Here is a 9,328-nt window from a genome sequence, read left to right on the forward strand (position 1 = left end):
TTAAAAAAATAGAATATAAAAAAGAATCATCAAACTCATTTTATAAAAAACGAAATCAACTAATATGTTTTTAGTGGTGTACTGGTTTTTAAAATATGGATTCTTTCATATGTCCACTACAGCAATATACATTATTTATAATAATGTTAAGAAGTAGTAGTTTTTAAAGTATCAAATAAAAACTATTGTTACTGGGAATAAGTTCGACTAGATTAAATATATCAGAATTGCATGATAACAATTAATTTTTCTTAAGGGTACTGGTAAAAACTACTTTATATATAGAGAATTAAATATTTATTTCAAGAACATAATTTTCTAATCTAAAATTATCTTTTTGAAAGAATGTTGAATCAAATTATTAAAAGTATTGCTATATTTGCATTGATAGTTTTCCACAATCAAATCAGTCAAATGTAATGGTTTTTTGAATAACTAAAATACACAGTTACATAGTAAAAATCAATTTTATAAAACGTGCCTTTAAACTACTAAACATTCCATTAGTTTTTATTTATTTCTCTTTATTCTAAAATATTTGAGTTCTAGAAAATATTATACACCAGTTGTGTTGATATTTTTGAATGCCATTTTATTTAAGACTGAGTTATTAATGGTTTATGGCGTTTTGTTGTACAACAATTTCAGTAGCAAGTCGGAATTTGTAGTTATTTTTCTTATTAGTGGCATTGATATTGTACAACATTTGTCAACATTGTCACTGTTTGTGCAGGATTAGTTATCTTAGGTTCTTCTATCTATATCTATACTATCTATAAAAAAAAAACTACTAAAAATGATCTCAAGATCCGTACTTTCTACTAATGCCATTATGCCATCCTATTTTAGAAAAATTTGCGAGATTTTCGAAATAAACTGACCGCATGCATCTCTCTTGTTGCATAGCAATTATTTTAATTTTTCCAATCAGTTAATATTAATTTCAATCAATAAACACGTTGAAATATTAGTAACCTCAAAAAATTATATTTATGGAATAAAAATACTTAGCGTCTAATTATATTTAATAACTTTGGTTAAAATACCATTTCCCATTAATAATTTTTGAAATATGTGAAACGTTTTGATAAAAATCTCTCAAATTTTTCACAAAATCTTCATATTTTAATTTTTAAACAAATTACATCATGGTTACCAAGTCAATAATTGGATTAAATCTATATTATATACAAAAATAATCCAAGTGCTAACAAACTACCTCAAAATGTATTTTATTTATAATAAAACCGAGTTAAACAAAAGTTATACATGTTTTATATATACACAAGTACACTGATAATAATTATTTATCTAAATTATAAATATTTATATTACATGAGCAGAAATTATTATAAAAATTCTATAAAATCAAAGTGAGTAAATGAGAATATGTAAAAAAAATAATAATGATGTGTACACAAATATTCTATTCAAAGGTATAAAGTCTACTGAACTGTTGGCAAAAATTTGAAATTTTCAATCTAACTACCGGACTAAAGTTTTTCTATAACCAAAAATTTAAAATAATAAACTCACTCTGTTTTTGAAGATTACTCTCATACTTACCTCTGTATGGTTTTGAAAACTTACTCTCATACTCACCTCTGTATGTTTTGAAAATTACACTCATTAAACCAGATTTTAATCTCCTTCTTCTAAGTTTCTAAGTTGGAATTTCTGGAACCGTTGGTGATATTCATACTGAACACACTGTTTACTGTTGCCACTACAACAACATTCACAATGTCTGACGCTCATTTCGATAACCAAGTTATCGTCTTCAGAGACTGAAGGTGAACTCACTCACTCCACTTTCAGTCTCTGAAGACGATAACTTGGTTATCGAAACACATATCAGACAGTATAATTATGACGATTAGTGTAGTGGTAGTGTAAACTGTGTATTCAGTCCTAAACTTCTGGTTATATACACAGTAGTTGTTTGTTCCTTTGAAAAACAGTCATAATCGAGTTTGGCATAAGAATAAAGCAATTAGCCACTGTGATTATAATAACTAACAGCCAAAGCCAATTATGGAGGGTAGAATGAAATGAATAGGGGTGGTTTTTAATATCGGGTCTATTAGTTTTATACTCGTCATAGAAAACGCTCATTTATATTAAGCAGTACATACTCTAAACTACTGTTGTATATGTTCAGTTCTAACATGTTCAGAATAAGTTGCTTTGTTTTTCTGTAATTGTAATATAATTTGTTTATAAACATAGATTTCCATTAGAAATTATCAGTACCTATACCCGTTCCTTTTACAATGTATCCAATTTGTTTTTCAACAAATCAAAATATTTATTACAAAAGTTTTTACACTGGAAAATCCTTTTTGCAGAATTGAAATACTGTTAAAATGTAACTGCTATTATTCTATTAAATATTTTTATGTATATGTTAATTGTTAGATATAGTTTTGTTTACTGTGGCACTGCACTTTATATTTTTAAGTGAAAATAAAACTTATATTCAAACTATACACATTTTGTTTTTTTTATGAAAGTATCCTTCTACTGACACTATATAGCTGGAGAGTAATAATTTTTCGAGGCAAATTCTTTGATATCATACCTATTTTTTATTTAATATCACTTTTTGTTTGCAATAGAATTTTCAGTACCTACAATAAGCCGTATGTTTACGTACTTCCACATAAATTTGAGTGCTTACATAATTTTCTTTCAAATTGTGAATTTATGACAATTAAACTAAAAGCTAACCGCAATCCCGTTTTAAATTTATTCGTTTTGTAATCTAACGGCATCAGTGCGCAGCCTGAGAGAACTTCATGTCATTTGAGTCTATAACCTCTCCGTCTATACAGTTTTTCGACTTTTTTTACACATCTTGAAACAATTTTCATTTCAATTAAAGCTCTATACCAGAATTTAGTAACTTTTTTACAACAAATTGATAACTTGCTGGATATGTTTTTTTTGCTTCTCTTGGTTGATGAAAAAACAATTGTAGTACTTGTTTGTTAGTTGGTAATTTATTGCCACTGGTTGTTCGGTTGGTCCTCCCAAAAGAAACATTGGATTCCTCAAGCTCGGAAGTATTCATTTTTTTTAAATAACATTAAACATAATCTTTGCTGAATGAGTTAACAATAATAAAGTTTACTAAATAAACACTTCACATGGAGATTATAGATTAAAATCATTGTATTCATTATACAATGTTAAAATGAAATGAAGTTCTCTCAGGTTGTTCACAGATGACGTTGATTACAAAACGAATAAATTTAAATCGTGATTGCGTTTAGTTTTTCGTTTAATCGCCTTAAATTCACGAATTTTAAAAAAGAAAAATTATGTAAACACTCAAATTTATATAGGACCTAAATTTGATGATGAATTTAACTATGAATACAACTTTATCACTGGATAACTTAAACGGTAAATTTTATCGAAAAAAGCATTCAGAGCTTTTTTGTAGACTTAAATTTCCTACAAGAAGTAACTGTTGAAGTATTTTTAACTACATTTGTTTCAGTGAAAAAAAATTAATTGCAAAAATCTCATGTTATTTAAATGGGAAATGTATTGATTGTTTTTTAGGTCATAACCTAAAAATTTGTGGAGAGTTTGTAGAATAAAATCCAATTTGGAAAAAACGGTCACCCTAATGAGTATCTCTCATTATTTGATGCGGTGTGGGATATTATAAGTACTTATGAAGCTTTCTTGTGACGCACAGCCAAATATTTGACTATCGCCGTAGAAGATATTTTGATTTTACTTTAATGTAAATCAGTTAAACATTCCTCTAAAAAATTCAAAGACATAAATAGTAGCATAACCTCTTAAAGCTTTCGTTTTTATTTTGTCTGTTTTGCCATTCGTTAATATTAATCTCAACGCTCTGAACTAAGTGCAACGGGAAATATCGTGGTCGTGAGTGCTTAGAGGAATGCACCCTAAGTAAGCCTATACCCATACATGATTGATGATTACGTATTTCTCAACTAATCGAACTAGTTTCTTTATTAGCTCGATCTTAAAGTTAAGCTCCTTGTTCCTGCAAGTTAAAAAACTTATGACTATCTACTAGTTTTTCTGGGTTTTGATTAGACGTGAAATTATTCTCGTTATGTTAACTGGATATTTAGCATTTTTTAGGCATCCCAACACCAAACTAAATTGTTTTATTGTCCAACTCCTCCTCCTCGGCTAATATTGTAAGGATCTAAAATTTTTCAATTATTTGATCTGAAATTTTTCTGTCAACTGCACAAACATTTCTTAATATGGATTAACTTGCTCCCCACTCTCAAAGCTTTTATCACTTAGTTATTGAACTTTTTTGTAACTTTCCCATTACTGTTTAGAGTAACCAGGTGATTACAACCTTTTCTTAGATATAAGCGAGTCTTCAAATATTTAAAATGATTTTTTAAATACTTATAACTCAGGGTCAGTGAGGTTTACACCACCACTTACAATTACAGTGCCTGACGCGGGTTTCAATAACAAAGTTGTCGTTTTCAGAGACCGAAGGTAAACTTCGTCAGACAGTGTAATTGTGAGTGGTGGTATAAATAATGTATTCAGTATGTATATCGCCAACAAAATTTCAACTCAGTTGAGTTTGGTAAGTCGTAAGTTTAAATACTCAAAATACTGTCATGTTGTAAATCAAATTAAAGCAAATTTAATTCTAGCCAGCGGTACTGACTGAATATAAATCATAATTGTGTGCAAAAAAACAACTTCTTTGTAACTGGAGAAAACTAGAAAAGGAAAAATATATTTTTCATATTCAAGTTTCTTTTGCTTATATGTAGATATTATAATAATAACCTTTAAAAAATAGTGAGGTATTTGACATTTAATCCCTTTGTATTAAATGACCTAATATAAACCATTAATTCATTGATGTCTGCAAAAAAAATCTTACTACATAACCTTTATTCATGTTTTTTAAAGATAAACTTAGAAATAGAAAGTTGGAGCTACATATTCATGGACACAAATGTATTCAAGGAAAAATGAAAACTATGTTAAAAAACCAAGTTTTTAATTATCTTGACTGACATCAACATTTTCAGTTTGTAATCCCTTGAATGTAGCTACAGGAACGTATGTGACGAGTGTGTACAATTTATTGGCAGAATCTTCATCGTCATTCCTCCTTCTTGAAAGACGAACTCTAATACGGAAAGGAACATTTCTACAACAGAATAAGAGGATAAGGATATTAAATTTATCTCTCTACATATATTTGAATTGGGCTAAATTTAATTAAAGTCATTCCATTATAGGTGTATAATAAAAGTTTAATCTTGTTAATTCATTGTAGATCAATTTTGTTCATTCCAAACTCATAAAAAATTGCTCAAGTTTTTCATTTATAACAAACTGGGAAATAAAGTAATTCAACTTTAAGCACCAAATTGCATAAAGGATATAATGTAGACTTTTAAAAAATAAGTGGGTAATAAGTATATAGAAGATATTTTTTCAAATAAGAACCATTGGTAAGATCTCAAATCTCTTGGCAGATTAGACAATTGAGTTCATTAAAATTGGCTTTAAAATTACAAAATACTTATTTATGATGTGGGTATTACAAGTGATTTTTTTTTGTGAGTGGAAAGTCTCAAACAAAATAAAATCATATGTCATAAAATGATTTTTGTATAACTGCCATATTTTGATAATAAGTGATTTTGGAATGACTCCAAAATGCATTCTAGTATTCAAAGTATCACCCAGTTTTTGTAACTGTTGCCAAAGCAATGGTTACTAACAAATGCTTGTTTACAAATAAGAAAGAACCTATCATTTAAATTGCCTTCTTATCCAATTTTTGTCTTTCGATTGTGTCTACTCAAATGTTTGTTGATAATGGAATAAATAATAAAGGTGTTGATTTTTGTTGTTCCCGTGGATATTAAAAAGCCTGCAAAGAGAGCAACTTTTGAATTCCTAATTAAAAAATCAGCTCAGCAATATATTACATATATAGCAATTTCCTAGTCTAGTGTAGATTGATAAATGTAGAAGGGAACTTCAGTAAACCTGTTTTCTTAACATACAAGAAAAATCAAAAATATGGAGATCAACTCAAGAGCTATTGATAAAAATTGTGTTGATGTTAGTAAATATTTCAAGTCATATTTAAAACTGAGAAATGGAGGATATCTTCTCAAAAAACAAAAATTCTCACACACGAACAATTTTAAAAGTTTATTAACGATGCACCTGATGAGAAATACTTGATGGTTGTGGTTGCAACTAATTTTGGATTATTTGAAGCCTCTGCCATGAAGAATTGTGTAATTTATTAGTAGAAGATATCGGAATAAGAAATAAATCAAACAACTTCCAAACACAAAAACGAAAGTAAGTCATTCTACATTGCACTGCACCCTACTGTTATCAAACATCATTTTTTCCTGAAATTCATAAATAAAAAATGCACTGCCAATCTAGTTGGTGTAAACACATTTGTGAAAATGCCCTCTATTGTTGCCCAATTTCTCAAACTACCAGAACCAAAGATACTTTGCTAGCAGAATCAGGAGCAAATATTATGAAGATAGAGAGACATGGTGGATGCAAAACCTACAACAGTAGCTGAGGACTAAGTCCATTGCTTACAGATATGCTATGCCATTGCAAAAAACATTCTCCCAAACCTCTAAAATCTCAACAGATTTTAGAACTCCATCATCCAATATTCTCATTCAAGTTTCTACTAGTTATGATGGTACTGGAAAAGTAATGTGTTGTGAAGCTCCCTAATGTAGCAAGGCCTTAATGTTAACAAGTGTTCTAGTTGTATGATTAATATTAATTTGCATAAGCAATGATTATTATGACAATATTGACAATGAAAATTTGGAATTCCTAAAATTATTATAATTCTATCAGACTTCATAAATATTTTCAACACTATGTTAAAAATATTTTTAAGGCGCTTCCATGTAAACAATCACTTTAAACACTGTTGGCTGTTATTAAAAGTGTCACTTTTAGTATCAGTTGCACAAAAATTGAATATATTTATTTGTTTCTTCAATGAACACTACATAGAGTATATACTTAATAAAAACTTTCTCTACAAGACTCATTTAATAATTTCATATTTATAAACCAAATAGGGATGTAAAACAAACAAAATTAAATGTTCACATCTTTTCTACAGTAAATAAATGTTCTACTGACCTTATTCCTTTGGACCACAATTGTTTGTTAAGTCTTGTATCAATTCGTACATCGGGTGTGCACATTTGTTTTTCAGCAAATTGGCGAATTGCTTTAATTGCACGAGGTGCACGCTTTTTAAATCCAATACCATGTAATCTTTTATGAAGATTTACTGTATATTCTCTAGTGACTACTTCATTAATAGCGGATTTGCCTTTTTTCTCGCCTTTTTGTTTTGCCATTTCGAGCTGAAATTGAATACATTGAAATTTTTTAATATACTTACTATATTGTTAATTTTTTACAATATATTGTACATTGTGAATATCCACAATTTAGTTTTTATAAACAGACCAAGTATATGTAAAAAATACTAATGTACAACTACATAATAGAAGATAAAGAAATAATTTGATTTAATAACAAACATTTTAAGTTTAAAACTTAAAGGATGTTTAAATATTCAATTTCTCGTAGAATTTCTCATCTTAACATACCTTATTCAAGCTTTGACGTTTAGAGAAGAGCTAAGCTAACACAAAACAAATAAAACTTTGACACAAGTCACACAAATGTCAAAAGCACAGAACAGTATTTTGAAGTTACGTTTCATTTGCTCGGATTATAGAAAAAAATACACCGTTACCAGTGTTATTGAAGTATACTTTACTGAAGGAGGTTAAATTTCAAATATCATTCGCGGGTGAAGTGGAAAAACAGCATACATGCTTAGCATACGAGAAACAAATATGTTGGCATTTATAATTCAACTCAAGGCTAAAAATCGTGCTGACAGTCAACAAAGGCTTCAAAAATTTGCATTTCGTGCCTTGTATGACACATTTTCACAAGGTCGAATTGTCAAATTTCGCATTTTGATTTCAAATAATCTGATGTAGTGTTCCTAGAGAAGAAATTCATCGTTTATTTTTGTATCCATATTAAATCAAAAGACGGCCCAATTAAACTTAACCTCAAAAAACAAACAACTGGTGCAAATGCGCATGTACAAGCACTGTTCGCAATGTCGCTTCAAAAAAACTATATGTAAAATAAAATTATTTGACTGACAATTCGTTCCCCCAACAATCAGAACTTTATCCTACACGACATGATAATACTACTAACACCTTTGGTGATTCTTAAACTACCGAAGAATCAGACGGTGAAACAGTCTGAAATAGATTTAGATACCGATAAATAAGAATTGGAGAAATTATAATACAAGTGGATGCTGATATGATAGAATAAAAATGAATAATTATTAATAAACATAATGTAGAAACAATATATTTTGTTACTTACACACCTACCTACGTTACTTTTTCCGTTCAGTTACATTTTCTTTGTTCTTATTTTACATATAAAATATTTAATTTCAAAAGCAGAATCAGTTCCTTCTGTTTTTGATTTTCCCAAACATTTACAAGAAAGGAGGCACTTGGAAAGAAAAAGATTAAGCAGTGAAGATATTGAGGACAAAATAGATTGTACGGCTAGTCATTTTAATAATTTGTCTGAAATAAAATAATTTCTGTTAATTATTAATCATATTTTTATATAGTAGTACTGCCACAGATGCACCAGCTGTGGATACTGAAGTAACAGTATAATTTCATGAAGATTTACCGAAGATTCTAAATGTACAAAATACTACAATGGTCGTAGATTTTGGCTCGATCCCATCAACCTCTAGAGAGTAATCTGTTCCCAAAAGGTTGTCATTTATATTAATATTATTTTGGACTTGGTAATTTGTCATTTTAGCTACTAACTAACAAATTTTATTTTTCGAATCTTAGAATCCAGGATACCCTGATTACTTCGGAGATATTAAAGAAAGTGACTTAGATGAAAAAAAAAAGAGGGGGAAAGGATTTTGGAAGGTAGCACCTGATACTATTTCCAAATCTAATAAATTTGGGTAACTAGCTGGCATGAGCTTTTTTAATTTATTATTTATTTGAAAGAATACCTTACCTTAAATAAAATATAAAAATAATTATAAATGCAGTTCAAATTCATTTTTTTCCAAGAAAGGCATATATGTAATATTCCTATATGGATAGTTGGTATGGGAAAAAACGTCCCTACATTACGGTGCCGACAATTTTCATTTTCTCTCTCGTTCGAGACACTGCGCATGCTTGAGAATGCGCAGAAC

At 28.9% G+C, this 9,328-nt stretch overlaps 1 protein-coding gene across 1 annotated transcript; it reads right to left on the reverse strand.

Annotated features, from left to right (window-relative positions):
* Positions 1-4,903: 4,903 nt before the first annotated feature.
* On the reverse strand, positions 4,904-7,783 carry LOC130904154 (60S ribosomal protein L31). The gene is made up of 3 exons (XM_057816742.1): positions 7,662-7,783; positions 7,183-7,412; positions 4,904-5,182 (listed from the first exon to the last, which is right to left on the reverse strand). Exons 2-3 carry the CDS (start codon positions 7,404-7,406, stop codon positions 5,029-5,031), a joined length of 378 nt encoding a protein of 125 aa, XP_057672725.1. The 5' UTR covers positions 7,407-7,412; positions 7,662-7,783; the 3' UTR covers positions 4,904-5,028.
* Positions 7,784-9,328: the final 1,545 nt, after the last annotated feature.

This window comes from Diorhabda carinulata, chromosome 2 (assembly GCF_026250575.1).
Source record: "Diorhabda carinulata isolate Delta chromosome 2, icDioCari1.1, whole genome shotgun sequence".
Taxonomy (NCBI): Eukaryota; Metazoa; Arthropoda; class Insecta; order Coleoptera; family Chrysomelidae; genus Diorhabda; species Diorhabda carinulata.